This window comes from Pelophylax lessonae, assembly GCF_965119305.1.
Source record: "Pelophylax lessonae genome assembly, chromosome: 3".
NCBI classification, from domain to species: Eukaryota; Metazoa; Chordata; class Amphibia; order Anura; family Ranidae; genus Pelophylax; species Pelophylax lessonae.
In genome coordinates this window covers 294,489,902-294,511,054 of record NC_138770.1, presented here as the reverse complement: position 1 = coordinate 294,511,054, position 21,153 = coordinate 294,489,902, and the positions used below count along the sequence as shown (strand labels likewise).

At 41.0% G+C, this 21,153-nt stretch overlaps 1 protein-coding gene across 1 annotated transcript in view; it reads left to right on the top strand.

Moving 5' to 3' along the window:
* Positions 1–21,153, top strand: part of LOC309550492 (IgGFc-binding protein-like) — a gene marked incomplete at both ends in the record, with an annotated part of 138,007 nt that overhangs the window by 108,882 nt on the left and 7,972 nt on the right. Inside the window, 5 exons of the mRNA XM_082250861.1 lie at positions 14,567–15,168; positions 15,262–15,826; positions 17,559–17,758; positions 19,866–20,246; positions 20,353–20,639. Of these exons, the coding sequence (XP_082106987.1) occupies positions 14,567–15,168; positions 15,262–15,826; positions 17,559–17,758; positions 19,866–20,246; positions 20,353–20,639 (2,035 nt within the window). The remainder of the gene's footprint in view (positions 1–14,566; positions 15,169–15,261; positions 15,827–17,558; positions 17,759–19,865; positions 20,247–20,352; positions 20,640–21,153) is intronic.

Here is a 21,153-nt window from a genome sequence, read left to right as displayed (position 1 = left end):
GAATAGAAAATATGATCCAAAAAAAGTGTATGTATATCACACGTACACAACCACACTAGGCCCCAATTACTATTGTTTGTACCCCTAAAAGGCTAGATGAGGAGTAGGGGGAGTATGGAACAGGCAGCACCCTCAAACCTTCAGAAGTATGAGATGAACCCCAACAACTTGGAAAGGTGGATCTCTCTCACACGTACCGACACAGACTATCCCGCAATTCAATTGATCCTCAAAGGTTTTTATTGAATAGCGGAATAGGAAATATGATCAAAAAAAGTGTATGTATCTCGCACGTACACAACCACACTAGGCCCCAATTACTATTGTTTGTACCCCTAAAAGGCTAGATGAGGAGTAGGGGGGGTATGGAACAGGCAGCACCCTCAAACCTTCAGAAGTATGAGATGAACCCCAACAACTTGGAAAGGTGGATCTCTCTCACACGTACCGACACAGACTATCCCCCAATTTAACTGATCCCCAAAGGTTTTTGATTAAATAGCGGAATAGAAAATATGATCCCAAAAAAGTGTATGTATATCACACGTACACAACCACACTGGGCCCCAATTACTATTGTTTGTACCCCTAAAAGGCTAGATGAGGAGTAGGGGGAGTATGGAACAGGCAGCACCCTCAAACCTTCAGAAGTATGAGATGAACCCCAACAACTTGGAAAGGTGGATCTCTCTCACACGTACCAACACAGACTATCCCCCAATTTAACTGATCCCCAAAGGTTTTTGATTAAATAGCGGAATAGAAAATATGATCCAAAAAAAGTGTATGTATATCACACGTACACAACCACACTAGGCCCCAATTACTATTGTTTGTACCCCTAAAAGGCTAGATGAGGAGTAGGGGGAGTATGGAACAGGCAGCACCCTCAAACCTTCAGAAGTATGAGATGAACCCCAACAACTTGGAAAGGTGGATCTCTCTCACACGTACCGACACAGACTATCCCCCAATTTAACTGATCCCCAAAGGTTTTTGATTAAATAGCGGAATAGAAAATATGATCCCAAAAAAGTGTATGTATATCACACGTACACAACCACACTGGGCCCCAATTACTATTGTTTGTACCCCTAAAAGGCTAGGAGTAGGGGGAGTATGGAACAGGCAGCACCCTCAAACCTTCAGAAGTATGAGATGAACCCCAACAACTTGGAAAGGTGGATCTCTCTCACACGTACCAACACAGACTATCCCCCAATTTAACTGATCCCCAAAGGTTTTTGATTAAATAGCGGAATAGAAAATATGATCCCAAAAAAGTGTATGTATATCACACGTACACAACCACACTAGGCCCCAATTACTATTGTTTGTACCCCTAAAAGGCTAGATGAGGAGTAGGGGGGGTATGGAACAGGCAGCACCCTCAAACCTTCAGAAGTATGAGATGAACCCCAACAACTTGGAAAGGTGGATCTCTCTCACACGTACCGACACAGACTATCCCCCAATTTAACTGATCCCCAAAGGTTTTTGATTAAATAGCGGAATAGAAAATATGATCCAAAAAAAGTGTATGTATATCACACGTACACAACCACACTGGGCCCCAATTACTATTGTTTGTACCCCTAAAAGGCTAGATGAGGAGTAGGGGGAGTATGGAACAGGCAGCACCCTCAAACCTTCAGAAGTATGAGATGAACCCCAACAACTTGGAAAGGTGGATCTCTCTCACACGTACCGACACAGACTATCCCGCAATTCAATTGATCCTCAAAGGTTTTTATTGAATAGCGGAATAGGAAATATGATCAAAAAAAGTGTATGTATCTCGCACGTACACAACCACACTAGGCCCCAATTACTATTGTTTGTACCCCTAAAAGGCTAGATGAGGAGTAGGGGGGGTATGGAACAGGCAGCACCCTCAAACCTTCAGAAGTATGAGATGAACCCCAACAACTTGGAAAGGTGGATCTCTCTCACACGTACCGACACAGACTATCCCCCAATTTAACTGATCCCCAAAGGTTTTTGATTAAATAGCGGAATAGAAAATATGATCCCAAAAAAGTGTATGTATATCACACGTACACAACCACACTGGGCCCCAATTACTATTGTTTGTACCCCTAAAAGGCTAGATGAGGAGTAGGGGGAGTATGGAACAGGCAGCACCCTCAAACCTTCAGAAGTATGAGATGAACCCCAACAACTTGGAAAGGTGGATCTCTCTCACACGTACCAACACAGACTATCCCCCAATTTAACTGATCCCCAAAGGTTTTTGATTAAATAGCGGAATAGAAAATATGATCCAAAAAAAGTGTATGTATATCACACGTACACAACCACACTAGGCCCCAATTACTATTGTTTGTACCCCTAAAAGGCTAGATGAGGAGTAGGGGGAGTATGGAACAGGCAGCACCCTCAAACCTTCAGAAGTATGAGATGAACCCCAACAACTTGGAAAGGTGGATCTCTCTCACACGTACCGACACAGACTATCCCGCAATTCAATTGATCCTCAAAGGTTTTTATTGAATAGCGGAATAGGAAATATGATCAAAAAAAGTGTATGTATCTCGCACGTACACAACCACACTAGGCCCCAATTACTATTGTTTGTACCCCTAAAAGGCTAGATGAGGAGTAGGGGGGGTATGGAACAGGCAGCACCCTCAAACCTTCAGAAGTATGAGATGAACCCCAACAACTTGGAAAGGTGGATCTCTCTCACACGTACCGACACAGACTATCCCCCAATTTAACTGATCCCCAAAGGTTTTTGATTAAATAGCGGAATAGAAAATATGATCCAAAAAAAGTGTATGTATATCACACGTACACAACCACACTAGGCCCCAATTACTATTGTTTGTACCCCTAAAAGGCTAGATGAGGAGTAGGGGGGGTATGGAACAGGCAGCACCCTCAAACCTTCAGAAGTATGAGATGAACCCCAACAACTTGGAAAGGTGGATCTCTCTCACACGTACCGACACAGACTATCCCCCAATTTAACTGATCCCCAAAGGTTTTTGATTAAATAGCGGAATAGAAAATATGATCCAAAAAAAGTGTATGTATATCACACGTACACAACCACACTAGGCCCCAATTACTATTGTTTGTACCCCTAAAAGGCTAGATGAGGAGTAGGGGGGGTATGGAACAGGCAGCACCCTCAAACCTTCAGAAGTATGAGATGAACCCCAACAACTTGGAAAGGTGGATCTCTCTCACACGTACCGACACAGACTATCCCCCAATTTAACTGATCCCCAAAGGTTTTTGATTAAATAGCGGAATAGAAAATATGATCCCAAAAAAGTGTATGTATATCACACGTACACAACCACACTGGGCCCCAATTACTATTGTTTGTACCCCTAAAAGGCTAGATGAGGAGTAGGGGGAGTATGGAACAGGCAGCACCCTCAAACCTTCAGAAGTATGAGATGAACCCCAACAACTTGGAAAGGTGGATCTCTCTCACACGTACCAACACAGACTATCCCCCAATTTAACTGATCCCCAAAGGTTTTTGATTAAATAGCGGAATAGAAAATATGATCCAAAAAAAGTGTATGTATATCACACGTACACAACCACACTAGGCCCCAATTACTATTGTTTGTACCCCTAAAAGGCTAGATGAGGAGTAGGGGGAGTATGGAACAGGCAGCACCCTCAAACCTTCAGAAGTATGAGATGAACCCCAACAACTTGGAAAGGTGGATCTCTCTCACACGTACCGACACAGACTATCCCGCAATTCAATTGATCCTCAAAGGTTTTTATTGAATAGCGGAATAGGAAATATGATCAAAAAAAGTGTATGTATCTCGCACGTACACAACCACACTAGGCCCCAATTACTATTGTTTGTACCCCTAAAAGGCTAGATGAGGAGTAGGGGGGGTATGGAACAGGCAGCACCCTCAAACCTTCAGAAGTATGAGATGAACCCCAACAACTTGGAAAGGTGGATCTCTCTCACACGTACCGACACAGACTATCCCCCAATTTAACTGATCCCCAAAGGTTTTTGATTAAATAGCGGAATAGAAAATATGATCCCAAAAAAGTGTATGTATATCACACGTACACAACCACACTGGGCCCCAATTACTATTGTTTGTACCCCTAAAAGGCTAGGAGTAGGGGGAGTATGGAACAGGCAGCACCCTCAAACCTTCAGAAGTATGAGATGAACCCCAACAACTTGGAAAGGTGGATCTCTCTCACACGTACCAACACAGACTATCCCCCAATTTAACTGATCCCCAAAGGTTTTTGATTAAATAGCGGAATAGAAAATATGATCCCAAAAAAGTGTATGTATATCACACGTACACAACCACACTAGGCCCCAATTACTATTGTTTGTACCCCTAAAAGGCTAGGAGTAGGGGGAGTATGGAACAGGCAGCACCCTCAAACCTTCAGAAGTATGAGATGAACCCCAACAACTTGGAAAGGTGGATCTCTCTCACACGTACCAACACAGACTATCCCCCAATTTAACTGATCCCCAAAGGTTTTTGATTAAATAGCGGAATAGAAAATATGATCCCAAAAAAGTGTATGTATATCACACGTACACAACCACACTAGGCCCCAATTACTATTGTTTGTACCCCTAAAAGGCTAGATGAGGAGTAGGGGGAGTATGGAACAGGCAGCACCCTCAAACCTTCAGAAGTATGAGATTGTGTTCACTGTACCCCACAAAGATTGAGTTCACTGCACCCCACAATGATTGTGTTCACTGCACCCCACAAAGATTGTGTTCACTGCACCTCACAAAGATTGTGTTCACTGTACCCCCCAAAGATTGTGTTCACTGCACCCCACAAAGATTCTGTTCACTGTACCCCACAAAGATTGTGTTCACTGCACCCCAAAAAGATTGTGTTCACTGCACCCCAAAAAGGATGTTGTTCACTGCACCCCAAAAAGGATGTTGTTCACTCCACCCCAAAAAGATTGTGTTCACTGCACCCCACAAAGATTGTGTTCACTGCACCCCAAAAAGATTGTGTTCACTGCACCCCAAAAATGATTTTGTTCACTGCACCCCAAAAAGGATTTTGTTCACTGCACCCCAAAAAGGATGTTGTTCACTCCACCCCAAAAAGATTGTGTTCACTGCACCCCACAAAGGATTTTGTTCACTGCACCCCAAAAAGATTGTGTTCACTGCACCCCAAAAAGGATGTTGTTCACTGCACCCCAAAAAGGATTTTGTTCACTGCACCCCAAAAAGATTGTGTTCACTGCACCCCACAAAGGATTTTGTTCACTGCACCCCACAAAGATTGTGTTCACTGCACACCAAAAAGGATTGTGTTCACTGCACCCCAAAAAGATTTTGTTCACTGCACCCCAAAAAGATTGTGTTCACTGCAGCCCAAAAAGATTGTGTTCACTGCAGCCCAAAAAGATTGTGTTCACTGCAGCCCAAAAAGATTGTGTTCACTGCAGCCCAAAAAGATTGTGTTCACTGCAGCCCAAAAAGATTGTGTTCACTGCAGCTCACACACAGAAAAATGGATGTGGATCACTGACACCTGCCTATCTCCAATCCCACACCACACAGCAATATCGATTGTAGTTTGTAGAACACAGTTTCCCTAAAATTCAGCAGACTCTGTCCCTAACAGGATTGAGAAGAGATCGTAGATCAGGATTGAGTGCAGATTCACCCCACCCCCCACACAGCAATATCGATTGTAGTTTGTAGAAGACACTGACCCTATAATTCAGCAGACTCTATCCCTAAAATGCCTACAACTCGCCCTGCCTAAACACTCCGACCTGTCCCTCAATTCTATCCGGACACAAATGGTTTTTTCCTGCCTATCTTTCCCTAATCAGCAGCCAGCACGTTGATGTGTGCTCTGTCCCTGAATCTAAGCAGCATAATGACGCCGCTGCGGCTGCCTCGAACTTATAAAGACTTGGTCACATGCTTCAGACGGCCAATCACAGCTACTGAGACATTTGCAGGCATGGCTGGGATGGCTTAAGGCACACCAGTTAAACGATTGTTGATTGGCTGTTGAAAGCCCGCCATGAAAAGAGCGCCAAAGCATGCAAAACCCGGAAATAAAACGACCGAACACGGATTTTTACCCGAACATACAGTAAAGTGTCCGTGTCCGTGTTCGGGTACAAAAAATCCAATTATTCGGTACGAACACGAATAATACAGTCCGTGTTCGCTCAACACTACTAATGGGATCTAGCTGTGACTAGGAGAAAGGCAAACAACGAGATCCTTCATCATTTATCTATAAAAATTGTGATTCCCTGTACAATAAGCAAGGAGAGCATCTGATGGTTAAAGTGGTCAATAAAATTGCACAGATAGCACATTACTTAAATATGAAATCAAGATGCCTAACAAATGCATACTACCTGACAATGTGTAGGGGAGGCCATTGTAGCAGTGATAGAATTAATTTGAATGTTGAGGAGAGGAGGGAAAGGGAGAGAATATCAGTCAGAAAGAGAGAGGGGAATAGAGAAAAGTGGAGTAGGGTCCCGAGGATAGAGCAACCCCCAGTAAGACATGTGGGATATGTCTGCGTGGATGTAATTAATTACCAGGAGAGTAATGTTAATTCATTAAAGTCTGGTGGAAGTCTGTGGGTGATCCATGGTCTCCACAGGGTGTCAAACTTGTTTAAAATTTCATTGTCCAAGGCTTCCAACTTCGAGTGTAAAGGAATTTTTCATCTTTATTGTTTCATTTTAGGCATCATTAAAATCACTACTCCTTTAAAAACAATTGCTTAAAAAAAAAAAAGAAAATAGTTTTGCATTGATTCATGTCTTCCCGAGCAGTACCCAGGCCCCCATACCCTTTTTATGACCAATAACGTGCATATAAGCCTTCAAAATTGGGACTTTTGATTTTTCATGTTTTGCTCCCGTAGACTTCAATCAAGTTAACGGCTTGGGGCTGAACTATTCCCCTGTTTGGGAGTTCTGGTGCGAGCCAAACAGGGGGTGTTTGACCCATCTCTACTCATTTTTTATTTATTTTCCTTTAGAGATAATGATATTCATAACCTGAGTGTATTACTTTTTTTATTAACCACTTGCCGACCGCCTCACGACTATTTACTGCGGCGGTCAGCCCCTCACAGGCAAAGCGACATAGGACTACGTCGCTAGCCTGTGAGGCTCTAGGGAGCGAGCGCGCGCCACCGGAGGCGCGCTCCCGCTCAGTCATGGACCGACTCGCGATTGTCCATTACACCGGGAGAAATGCAGGCGGCTAATGTAAACAAAGCCGCCTGTCATTCTTCCCTGTGGAGAATGGAGATCATACGGTTCTGCTATGTAGGACCGTTGATCTCTGTTCTTACACCAGTAGCCACATCCAATCACAGTTAGAATCACGCCCCTAGGGACACACTTAACCCCTCCCTCTCAAAAAAAGTTAACCCCTTCACTGCCAGTGTCATTTTTACAGTAACAGTGCATATGTATAGCACTGATTACTGTAGTAATGTCACTGGTACCCCCAAAAGTGTCAAAAATGTCAGTCAAGGCTCCGATCTGTCCGCCACAATGTTGCAGTCCTGCCCAAAAAATCGCAGATCGCCGCCATTATTCGTTAAAAAAAAAACAACAAAAATGACAAAAATCTTTCCCTTAGTTAGCAAACGCAATAACTTTTGTGCAAACCAATCAAAATACGCTTTTTGCGATTTTTTTTACCAAACATATGTAGCATAAAACAAATTGGCCTAAAATGTTAAAAAAATTTGATTTTTACATTTTTTTGGGGGAATTTCATATAAAAAAATGTGAAAAATATTGTTATTTTTGCAAAATTGACGCTATTTTTTTGTTTATAGCGCATGATCAAAAATTGCACAGGTGATCAAAAAATTGCACAGGTGATCAAATACCACCAAAAGAAAGCTCTATTTGTGGGGAAAAAAAGGACGTCAAATTTGTTTAGGTACAGCGTCGCACGACCGCGCAATTGTCTGTTAAAGTCACGCAGTGCCGAATCGCAAAATAGGCCCTGGTCAGGAAGGGGGTAAAATCTTCCGGGGCTTAAGTGGTTAAACCCATCTTTGTTCCTTTAATTGACCCTTAACACCAGATAACTTCTGTAAGGTTTTTTAGTAAGAACAGCCAAGCCTCATTTTAACAAACTGCACTTCACATCACTCAGTATGCACAGTTTTGCACACAATTTCCCCAAAAAAATTTTAGGGACACTTTTTTGCAGAAAGCCAGCGTAGGCGGAGCAGTTTATAAATCAGGGGCCGGGCATGTTTTTTGTGGGCAAGGTCAAGGCTTCAAAAATTGTGGCGCGCTGAGTGGGCCATGGTAAAAATGGGTGTGATTTAACCACTTCAGCCCCGGAAGGTTTTACCCCCTTAATAACCAGGCCATTTTTTTGGGATTCAGCACTGCAGTGTTTTAACTGACAATTGCGCTGTACCCAAACACAATTGATATTTACTGCACTGAAACATATTGAAATATACCGTGCTAAACGCGCACCAACGCACTGAAATATACTATGTTTAAGGTACACTAATGCACTGCAATATGCTGCGTCAAACATGCACCAATGCACTGCAATATACTGCAGTAAACATGCATTAACGCACTGAAATATACTGCGATACACGTGGACTAACGCACTGCAATATACTGCGGTAAACATGCACCAACGCACTGAAATATACTGTGATAAACATGCAATAATCCACTGCAATATACTGCGTTAAAAGTGAAGTAACGCATTAAAATACGCTGCAGGAAACCTGTCTTGACAAAACAAAATGACACTAAAGTAAAAATGAACAGTCGAACCACACTCAGACATCATTATCACTGAATTCACACTAAACCAATACTGTACACTAACAATAGATTCACAATAGCCCACTATAGCACGCTAAATCACTAGTAGCACTGAATAGTGAACACTGTTCTATCTCTCTCCATGCAAACATTACACAGCAAATGGCCGCTATGGGAAGAATATTTTTATAGTGTGGGGTGGGATTAAGAGCAATGCGCCATAATTGGATAGAGTCATCATGACAGTGTCCAATCATGGCTCTGACAGAGCTATGTGCCCTTATTGGGCAAAGCTTTCATTGCTTCAGTGAATCAGGGCAAAGGCATAGTGCATTGTGGGGCGTTTGGTGGGCTGAACAAATGGTCTAACGCCTCGACAATTCAGATGTTCACTGAATGGGCCAAAAGCCAATGTTTGGCCCAAACTAATGCTTGGGCTGAATCATTCGCCCAGCACTACTCATCAGTGCAGCTGCATCAGTACAGTCAGTCTCTTTAGTACAGCCTCCTCAGTGCAGTCTGATTAGTGCAGTTTAATCAGTGCAGCCTCATCAGTGCAACCTCATGAGTGCAACCTCATGAGTGCAGCCTCATCAGTGCATTCTCATAGGTTAAGTCCCATCAGTGTAGTCAGTCTCATCAGTGTAGTCAGTCTCATCAGTGAATTCTCATCAGTGAAGTTAGTCTAATCAGTGAAGTCTCATCAGTGACGTTGCATCAGTGCAGTCAGTTGCATTAGTGCAATCTCATCAGTGCAGTCTCATCAGTGCAGTCTCATAGGTTTAGTCTCATCAGTGTAGTCAGTCTTATCAGTGCAGTCAGTCTCATCAGTGCAGTGTCATCAGTGAAGTCTCATCAGTGCAGTCTCATTAGTGAAGTCAGTATCTTCATTAAAGTTTTATCAGTAAAGTCAGTCACATCAGTGAAGTTGAATCAGTGCAGTCAGTCTCACCAATACAGTCTCATCAGTGCAGTTTAATCATGGAAGTCTCATCAGTGAAGTCAGTCTCATCAGTGGAGTCAGTCTCATCAGCGCAGCTTAATTAGTGAAGTATCATCAGTGAAGTCAGTCTCATCAGGGCAGTCTCATCATTGCAGTCTCATCAGTTCAGCCTCATCAGTGCAGTCTCATCAGCACAGTCTATCAGTGACGTCAGTTCCATCAGTGCAGTCAGTTTCATTGGTGCAGTCTCATTAGTGCAGTCTCATCAGTGTAGTCTCATTAGTGTAGCCTCATAAGTGCAGCCTCATCAGCGCAATCTCTTTAGTGTAATCTCACCAGTGTAGTCAGTCTCATCAATGCAGTCTCATCAATGCAGTCTCATGAGGGAAGTCTCATCAGTGCAGTCAGTCTCATCAGTGCAGTCTCATCAGTGCAGTCTCATCAGTGAAGTCTCATCAGTGCAGTCCGTCTCATCAGTGCAGTCTTATCAGTGCAGTCTCATCAGTGAAGTCTCATCAGTGCAGTCAGTCTCATCAGTGCAGTCTCATCAGTGCAGCCTCATTAGTGCAGCCTCATAAGCACAGTCTATCAGTGCAGTTAGTTCCATCAGGGCAGTCAGTCTCATCAGTGAAGTCTCATCAGTTCAGTCTCATTAGTGTAACCTCATCAGTGGAGCCTCATCAGCGCAATCTCTATAGTGCAGTCTCACCAGTGTAGTCAGTCTCATCAGTGCAGTCTCATCAGTGAAGTCTCATCAGTGAAGTCTCATCAGTGCAGTTAGTCTCCTCAGTGCAGTCTCATCATTGAAGTCTCATCAGTACAATCTCATCAGTGCAGTCTTATCAGTGCAGTCTCATCAGTGGAGTCTCATCAGTGCAGTCTCATCAGTGAAGTCTCATCAGTGCAGTCAGTCTAATCAGTGCAGTCTCATCTGTGCAGTCTCATCAGTGAAGTCTTATCAGTGAAGTCAGTCTCATCAGGGAAGTCAGTCTAATCAGCGCAGTATTATCAGTGTGGTCTCATCAGTGAAGTCAGTCTCATCAGTGAAGTCTCATCAGTGCAGTCTCATTAGTGAAGTCAGTATCTTCATTGAAATTTTATCAGTAAAGTCAGTCTCATCAGTGAAGTTGAATCAGTGCAGTCAGTCTCACCAATGCAGTCTCATCAGTGCAGTTTAAACATGGAAGTTTCATCAGTGAAGTCAGCCTTATCAGTGCAGTCTCAACAGTGATGCCTAATTAGTGAAGTATCATCAGTGAAGTCAGTCTTATCAGTGCAGTCTCATTAGTGCAGTCTCATCAGTTTAGACTCATCAGTGCACCCTCATCAGCACAGTCTGTCAGTGCCGTCAGATCCATCAGTGCAGTCAGTCTCATTGGTGCAGTCTCATCAGTGTAGTCTCATCAATGAAGTCAGTCTCATTAGTGTAGCCTCATCAGTGCAGCCTCATCAGCGCAATCTCTTTAGTGCAATCTCACCAGTGTAGTCAGTCTCATCAATGCAGTCTCATCAATGCAGTCTCATCAATGCAGTTTCATCAGGGAAGTTTCATAAATTACTGATGATTTGCCAAAGCTTGCACCTGACCTGTATGCTTTGGCCAATCACAGCACAATGTCCTGTCAGAGCCATGATTGGCCAAAGGCAGGGTGCCTTTAGCCAATCATGGCTCAGGGGCAAAGTCCACACCCCACACTATATAAGGCTGCTGCTTACATGGCAGCCATGTATAGTGCGTGACAATAGAGGTTAGGCAGGTAGTTAGTGGATAGTGTGTTGAGTTAGTTTAGTGCAGTCAGTGTAGTGTTCAGGTTATACCCCACTTTTATAATGTATGGATATGTTGTAGTCTTGGGTCCCCTCTCAGTGCTCCCCAAGTTTTGCGTCACCGTCACTTATAGTTCATGTTAGACTAAGTGTCACCATAAGAAGGCAAATATGGACACCACAATTGAAATCAGTGCCTAGTTCTAATTATCAGTTGAATATTTTGAAGTAACAGGATGAACTTTAATGGCACAACATAGTTTACAATCAACAATAAGCTTTTGTATAAAAATATACATTTTAATAATTTCAGTTAAAATGCCCCAAGGACAACAATACAATATACATACAAAAGCGTTTTTTTGACAATAAACCAAACCTTCTCCAAAATAGAACAGCCCTGGGATTCACCCTTAAAGTCGATGCAAGCAGAGGTCACCTTTCAAACCTGAAGGATGCCCCAATATTTGACAATGGATTCTACATGTTTTGTGCCCTTGTGCTTCTTCAGGAACATGTCAGTTGGGCCAATCAAATATCCTCTGGAAATAGACAAAACAAGACACATTTAAGCTTCAAAATATAACATACAATAGTCAACATCAAGTTCTCAAAATACGCTCCTTGATAGATTGTAGGATTACCTATCGTCACTTACTCAAAACTAGTAACGCATAAGATCGCATCAAATTGAGTGGGGGTAGCTGAACTCGTCCTATGATCAAGTAGAGGGGGGTATATCTAAGAATAACAACAGAGTAATGTATATTATATAGTAAATAACTGGAAATAATAGAAACAATGTATTTGGCCCAAGGCCATACTGCTTATATACTGTTACCCCCAAAAAAGGTGTCTAACCATTTATCTTGTTCCCATTTTCTGACTGCTAGCGCTTAAGGTAAAGATGGATTGCTCTATGGCTGTAGTGCTGTGAATAATAGTGTAACCTGGAAGATATATTGTATAACTACCATTAGTAAATATATGGAGGCTTATCATCATGGAGGATCATCATTTTCATGTTTTAGTCCTACTTCATTAGACATTAGTGTCAGTACTCAGTGAGTAGTCCTACGTGAATTGGAGTTAGATAATCCAGACACTGTATAGTCTGCAAAAGGTATAAGAGAAGTAGGTAAAGCCAATAGGTGAGGAATAGGTATGTGAGGTAAAGTAGATTATACCCAAAACATCCCTCATAGTTTACCTTTACTAAATGCCGCGAAGATACTGCTTCTCCTTTCAGGTAAGTATCTCCTCCATTGCTAGATTTAGAATGGCCACTGGGCCCAGCTGATGTCGCAGCTCCGCAGCGTCATGGGCCACGCATGCGCAGTTTGCTGCTACACGGTACCTGCACACTGCAGCCCTTTCTATAGAGGAAATAACATATATCGTATATATTTGAATGTACAGACACATAGAAAATTGATAATTGCTGGACTTGCATGCACATATTAAAAGGAAATTCCTCAAAACTGACAATAGATTTGACAGGCTCTTTCTCTGTTAATTCTATTCAAAAGTAAAGTACAAACTGTCCTGTAAAAACACCTAAGCTCTATGTTAATTGGTCAGATAAGTAATTTTTTTTATTATTATTATTATAATTTTTTTTTATAGCTTGGCTTAATTGTTATTATCAATAATTGCAATTCAAACGGCCCATAAATTAGTATTTTTTATCACTGAACCAGTGGGTTGAAAAACAAATGGCCCTTTTCCCCCATCCACACACTCCACACACTCAATGTGGATAGAGGAATTACTCCCAGCCAAGCATTGTATTATGACAGCAGGGGGACTTCCCCATCATCAGAATACAAAGATCAGCACTGCGACATAGCCAGTGGTGCTGATCATGTGTACATTTTCCAACAGATTGGTTATACAGAAGGTGATCATTAGATTGACTCATGTACAATCAGCCTGCCCATACATGGATCGAAATTTGGCAGGTATGTGCTGAACAGGTTGAACTTCAATTAATGTCTAGCCGCCTTTAGGCATTTCGAAAGTAAAACCTGTATATTGTCTAACAAATAGCTCAGAGGATCAACAAGATGAAAAATGTTTGGTCAACCAATCAACATTCTCTACATCTAAGAAATAAGTAAAAAAAATGGTTTATTAGGAAAATATTTATTTTCTAAGAAAGAGCATGATGGAAAGAATGGTCTAAGATATAAAGTATTTACATGCCCTTGCCTGAAAGACACACAGGTACATACTGTATATAAAGATCAAACATAAAATATATGCTGGATGTGAGGAGAGTCCATATCCTTGATAAAATATGAAAAGAAGAACAGGGTATTCTGGAGGGGATATTAGGGCTTCTGATTATTGTATTATTTTGTATATACCCTGTTGGATGTGTCATTTGTTGCTGGGATCCAATAAACTCTTTTCTCTGGAACAGGACTAAGGTTGCTTTGATTTTGCTTGAAGAGTTTGATTTCTGCATCTGCACTCCTTTTCTTCTCAATGATATATATTATATATTGTTAGTAATTGACACCAAAACACTTTCCAGGCTGTATGGTATTTTTAAAAAAAAAAAATTTTGCATTGTCCCCATGGTAGTGCCCGGATTCCCATGCCTTTTTTACAGCATCAGTTTGCCTACTAGCCAGAAAAATTGACAGAATTAAAAAAAAGATTCACCCAGCACTTTCATAGGATTTGCCTCAACGTTCAGGTTTCCCCCCAAAAATGTTTAGGTTCACCAAGCTTTGTTGAACCGATCCCAGGACGATTGGTCCACCTCTATTTTTAAACATAATTTGATTACTACACGGCTGATTATTTTATTATTAAATAAGTAACACATGTGTAGACAGTATGAGCTTTATTCTCAGTGTTCCTGTAAGTCTACTCACGAGAGAAAATTAAAGCTCTTATAATGGTAATTACTCTCATGTTTTTAAGTACTTTTTCTACAGTACATGTACATTAATTACAATGTAATATAAGTTCAAATCCAATTTGAAATGTTCTTCTAATTCGTTTCTTGTTCACTATTATATTTTTAAACAGCGCTGAAGTGTCCACAAAACAGTCATTATGAGATCTGTGGAACAGCCTGTCCATCTACTTGCGTCAGTCCAGAATCACCAAAAAATTGTCATCTCCTCTGTACAGAATCCTGTGTTTGTGATCCTGGCTATGTCCTGTATGATAAGAGATGTGTACCAAGCCACCAATGTGGATGCTGGGATAACGACAAGCACTATCCTGAAGGCTCAGAGTTCTGGACTGATGATACCTGCTCCAAAAAATGCAGATGTCCCTCTGCTGGAGGCAGTTTAGTTTGTACCTCTGCTTCATGTCCAGCTAAAAAATACTGCGGTATAACAAATGGAGTTCCTGGATGCTTTGATCATACATTTGGTAACTGTGTAACTTGGGGGGATCCTCATTATGTCACCTTTGATAAGGAAGTTCATGATTTTATGGGAATATGCACATACACTCTTTCAAAGCTTTGTACCAATGCTACGTCTCTGCCATATTTTAACATTGAAGCAAAAAACGAGCACCGTTATGGGATTTTTACTGTTTCATTAATACAGAAAGTTATGGTGGATGTTTATGACCATAAAATAACCATTGTTAAAGCCACGCCTAGTCGTGTTCTGGTACGTTTCTTGGAACATTCTAAAATTCCAGTCATAATTCAAAAATTGCATTTAGCTGCTTTTTAATGTAACATGTGCTTTAATTATTACCAGGTGGATGGTATCTGGACAAATCTTCCAGTCATCTTGGTCAATGGATCTCTAACAGTGAAGCAAAGTGGTCGCTATGTTATTCTGGAGACGGATTTCCATCTCACAGTGTCTTATGACACTGACCATACAGTGGATGTGAAGGTCCCAACTACTTATTTCAACCAAACATGTGGAATGTGTGGCAACTTTAATGGCATTCAGCAGGATGACTTTTTGATGCCCAATGGACAGATAGCTCAGAACTCAAATCAGTTGGGGGACAGCTGGAGGGTAGAAGATGATGATGATCCATTATGTAACACAATTACTCCTACACCTCCACCACCATGTGTACCAGAGACAGAGGAACTTTATTCAAACAATCAGTTCTGTGGTTTGTTAACCAGTAAAGATGGTCTTTTCAAGGCTTGTCACTCAGTAATCAACCCAGATCGCTTCTTTGACAGCTGTGTTTTTGACCTGTGTGCCCTTGGTGCTAGCAGTTTATGTAATGCACTGGAAGCTTATGCTGATACCTGCCTAAGAGCAGGAGTTACCCTTGCCTGGAGAAACTCCACATTCTGTCGTAAGTAATGGTTTTGTCTGTAAGTACTTCAACGTGGAAATAATCTTGTGCATCTTGGTTTAAAAGAAGAGATGTAATCTCCTATGTTCATTTTATGGGAGAATAGCATACACTATAAATTGGTACACATTAAACAGAAAAACAACATCCATATTTCTCTATGAAGCGCTTAGGGCAAGGCTGTATGTGTCAGGGATTTGTTTAACCTCTGATTGAGCAATGTCTCCAATCACCAGGTCACACAAGGTACATATGTGTATAAACCAGTTTATTGGACCTGTATAGGTCACAAATGAAAACCATAAAAACAATAAGAACACATGACTAATAACTAAATGGTTCCCATTCCACCAACAGCCAGATATAAATGGAAAATCCAGTTGCTGTACCAGCCTACTTGCCCACATATGGAGATGTAAAGAATGGTTGTAGCAGGATACACTGCAGAGATGTCTTTTTCCTAGACCCACTTGTGGGGCATGAAGGATGATCCTGGGCTGCTGTGGTGACCACCACCCTGCGGTGATAATGGTGAATGGAAGAACCTGCAGTATTTGCTCCGTAGGGACACCGCATCCGGGTAGGGCAGCCAGAGACGACGTCAGGGGGCCGCGCCAGATGAAAAAAGCAGAACAGGAAGTTACTTGTGGGTGGTGGACCAATGGATCGCAAACACAGTTGTTGATCCAGTCACCATGGCAATGTGTTTTGTGTGTCTGCGTCTTATTAAGTCATGTCTGGCACGACTGTGTTTGCGTTCCATTGGTTTAAATTTGTGACTTATACAGTTCCAATAAACTGGTTTATACACATACATTTTTATTCCTTGTGTGACCTGGTAATTCAAGACATTGCTCAATCAAACGTAAAACAAACCCTTGACACATACAGCCTTGCCCTAAGTGCTTCATAGAAAAATATGGATGTTGTTTTACAGGTATTCCCCCCAGGAGTTGTCTCTAGCAGCTATAGACGTTAGTGCTGTCACAATTTCTTCCTAGAATTGCAATCCCAAGTGGCGCCCGATTATCTTTGATGTCTTTACACATTAAACAGAAAGAAATGATATTGTTCTGGAATTCATTGTGCAAAATACATTTTACAGAAAACACCATATAAATGTCATTTTCTTACTTTTTTTCTGTGTGATCATGGAACCACACAACCCCAGCTCCTCATGTGTGATGTGAAGGGCTGACAATGGGGCTGAATTCCACAGAGCAGTGAGGTCACTGAAGACTGTACTTTGCAGTGGAATATGGTCTAAACTTTTTTTTAAGGTCTCATTAGTGATTCCTTAATAATACAATCAACAGTATGATCACTTACACTTACTTTGGAAAACATACAGCAGATCTATCCAAAGACAAAAATGTTTAAATATGTTAAAATGTATAAGAGGGGATGGGTGTAGATATAATAAACTATTTGGTCTTTTTCTGTGATCCATCTTCTATGAATCCTAGCAGAATAATACAATCGTATTGCTAATAGTTTTCCCAAACAATATGCACAATATACTTATCCAAATGTGTTTGACAATTCTATTTACTACTTGTGTAAATCATTGTGTCATCAGACTGCACTAGGTTCTTCTAGTGCTCCAAGCAGTCCCATTGTCCCATGGTGTGCATGACTTTAGTTATGACCTGTGATCAGAAAAGCCTTTTCTTTTACATTTTTTTTAGCTATTATAGGATGTAGTTAACTGTTATCTGTCCTTATTATTTAGCTATCCCGTGTCCTGCCAACAGTCACTACAATACTTGTACTAGTGCTTGCCCGGCAACATGCCAGGACCAGAGTGCTCCTAGTGACTGCAATAAGCCTTGTACTGATGCTTGTGAATGTGATAATGGCTTTGTGCTCAGTGGGCACACTTGTGTTCCTGTCAGTGAATGTGGATGTTTTTATGATGGCAAATACTATCAGGTAAGTAATGCCATGTTATTTTATCAATGGTTATCATTTAATTTGTTTTTTATATGTGGTTAATTAGAAAATGAAAACATTATTTTTTGTATTTGTGACATTCCAACTGATTTCTCCTATGCTGACAGCCAATGAGCATGCACTTATACTACTTATCTACCCCAGTCATGACAGAAAGCCAATGTGTTTATTTAATAGAAATGCATATTTCACAATTTTTGCAAATTGTCTGTCATGATTCAATTAATTTGTTCTTACAGCACATCAATCTTATATGCATCGACATGCACATATCTTCGTTTTCTTGAGTAGCATGTTATTATTCAATAAGTCTTTTTTGAGTAATCAAATAAAGTAATAGTACACAGAGACTAAACTGTCTGAGTTTGCATCCTGACAGTTGAGTACCATGTTATTGTTTGTCTTCTGTAAGATTAGCATGACTGTTTCTACTCTGGCAATTTCAGCACCAGGAATTTTAGCACACAAATTGATCTCAATTTAATCACTAAACCTGACTGGGATGCCCTGCCCTGATCTGTCACCAGAGCTTAGAGAAATACTAGGGCTTCCAGGTATGGTAGAACATCTGTCATTCAAATGAATGGGTTAAAAATCACACCGCACTGAATTGCACAAAAATCACAATTGAATGTGCAATTCATGTGTTACCTGGCTCTTAATGTTGGAGGGGTACTTTTTTTTTGTTTTTGACCCCTTTGGGGGGGATTATCTCTTACTTCCTGTCCTTGTGACACCTGTACATCAAAGAGGAATGCAAGCAAAAGTACTGTTTTTTTGTTTTGCTTGCACATGACTAGGTAATGTTTGCCAACTGAATAGTCACCAAATTCATTAAAGTGATTCTAAGGGTTTGTTCATTATTTTAAATAACAAACATGTTATACTTACCTGCTCTGTCCAGTGGTTTTTGCACAGAGCAGCCCCGATCCTCTTCTGGGATCCCCCACCAGAGCTCCTGGCTCCTTCCCATTAACCAGTGCCCCCAATAGCAGGCCGCTTGCCATGGGGGCACTGGTACATGCTCGCTCTGCTCAATACATCCATTTGACACATAGAGCCATGGCTTGGCCCCACCCCCTCTCTCCTCATTATTGACAACAGTGGGAGCAAATGGCTCCCGCTGCTGTGTCATAGCCGATGAGGAGAGAGAGACCCGGACAGCCTAGGCTTCCATGCACATCACTGGATTGAGAGGGGGCTCAGGTGAGTATAAGGGAAGGGCTGTGGGAGGAGCAACACACAAAAAGTTTAAAAGTAAACAACCTAGTTGCCTTTAGTAAGTCAACCCAACTGCATCACATTAAATGGTAATTGTTTTCAGTAATAAATGCTCCCATAACACTAGATTAACAGTGTTACACACCTGAATCAAACCATAACCAAATATTATAAAAAAACGTCTCCGTTGAGGCCATTTACAACAACCAGAGCAGTATAAAAACTGAAGTAATTGGAACTCATTTGAATTTCTACAGATGCATAATTTTTTTCAGCTCACACACAGGAACTGACAGGTAGGGAGGGAGGGGGAGAGGGGAGAGCAGCAGGGCGACAGAGACACATACACTGACCATGGTATCGTGGATCAGCAGCCATAATTATCGGGGTCAGTTTACCTAAGAAGACATAGGAAAACACAGGATCAACCAGGTTTTTTACATCATGCAAATGACACCGCACAAGCACTATGTCGTTTAACCTGCGTTGAAGGAACAGAATCTTTTTTTTTTTTTTTTTAGGGTTACAACCTCTGTAATGTGTATTTTCCTATAATTACAATGTATGATACCTCTTCCCACTGTGCAATCCAAGATTCTAAAGTCTATCTCTGTTGGGAACTCACAAGGCCACCTCAGTATCTGATGTGTTCCTCAATCGCTGCCCATGTTGCCTCTATTCTCTTTTCTAATTTAGCTTTTATAATCATATTCCTAAAAAACAGACCTTCGATCAGATTACTAGCATCTCATATAATGCTCCTATTACACTGATATGAGACAGAAAAAACATATATGATGTACTGTTGATTGGATTATTATAAGCTTTGTGAATAGATTATGCAATTCCTCATTTTATTTTACAGAAAAATGAGATATTCTGGAAAGGGGACTGTGACATTCTCTGTACATGTCAAGGAAACAATCATGTGAGCTGTACAGCTCAGATCTGTGATCCTGAAGAAGTGTGCAAAGTACAAAACGGAATTAAGGCTTGTTTCCCTGCTGATACCCCCATCTGCCATATCTATGGTGATCCACACTATATAACATTTGATGGCAAGTCATACCATTTCCAAGGAGCCTGTAATTATACAGCTGTGGAAACCTGTGGAAACACAAGTGTGTATTTCTCAATCACTACAAGAAATGAGCACAGAGGAAGCTTAGCCTGGACAGCTATAAACTCAGTTGCGGTCAGCTTCAATGACCTTAATATCATTCTGGGCAAATATAAAGTGGTGGAGGTAGGCTTTATAATAAAACAAATGCATGATAGTGCCCTCAGCGCTCAAATTAATCTGGTGATTTTTTTTCCCCCAGTTAATTTATTGTCCTTTTCTCTATCTTTAGGTTAATGGACTCATTGTCTCACTGCCTCTGAACCCAGCACCAGGCATCTTAATACGCTTTGTTGGTTCCTTTGTTGTTGTGCAGACTGACTTTGGTCTTGAAGTTAAGTATAGTGGTGACCATGAACTCTTTGTTAAAGTTAATGAGAACTTTAAAGGAAAACTGTGTGGACTCTGTGGCACTTACAGTGGTAACCAACAAGATGATTTCCTGACACCTGAAGGCTTACTTGCCCCCACATCCAATGACTTTGGAAACAGCTGGCGTGTTCCTGATGACAATTGGGTGTACGTATATATAATAATTTTACCTTGATGATCATCCTAGATCTAGACTCAATTACCAAAATGTACAGTAAGGACTTGGATGAATATTGAAAGAGACATGCATAAAGTTACTGGCTAGTAAAATGAATATTTCTTTGTGATAAACTCGGTGTGAATTATGGCTATATTTTTCGCTCTTGTAAACAATGACAAGAGGATATGGGCCAATGATTGTGTGTGCCAAGATTCTTCACAGTTCACTTAAATGGTTTGTCTTTCACTAAGGCTGAGGTGCAGAAGAATTATATAAAGGCATTATTGATTACAAAATGCATTTATTTAAAAAAAAAAAAAAAAAAATATATATATATATATATATATATGTGTGTGTGTATATATATATATATATATATATATATATATATATATACACAGTATCTCACAAAAGTGAGTACACCCCTCACATTTTTGTAAATATTTTATTATATCTTTTCATGTGATAACGCTGAAAAAATGGCACTTTGCTACAATGTAA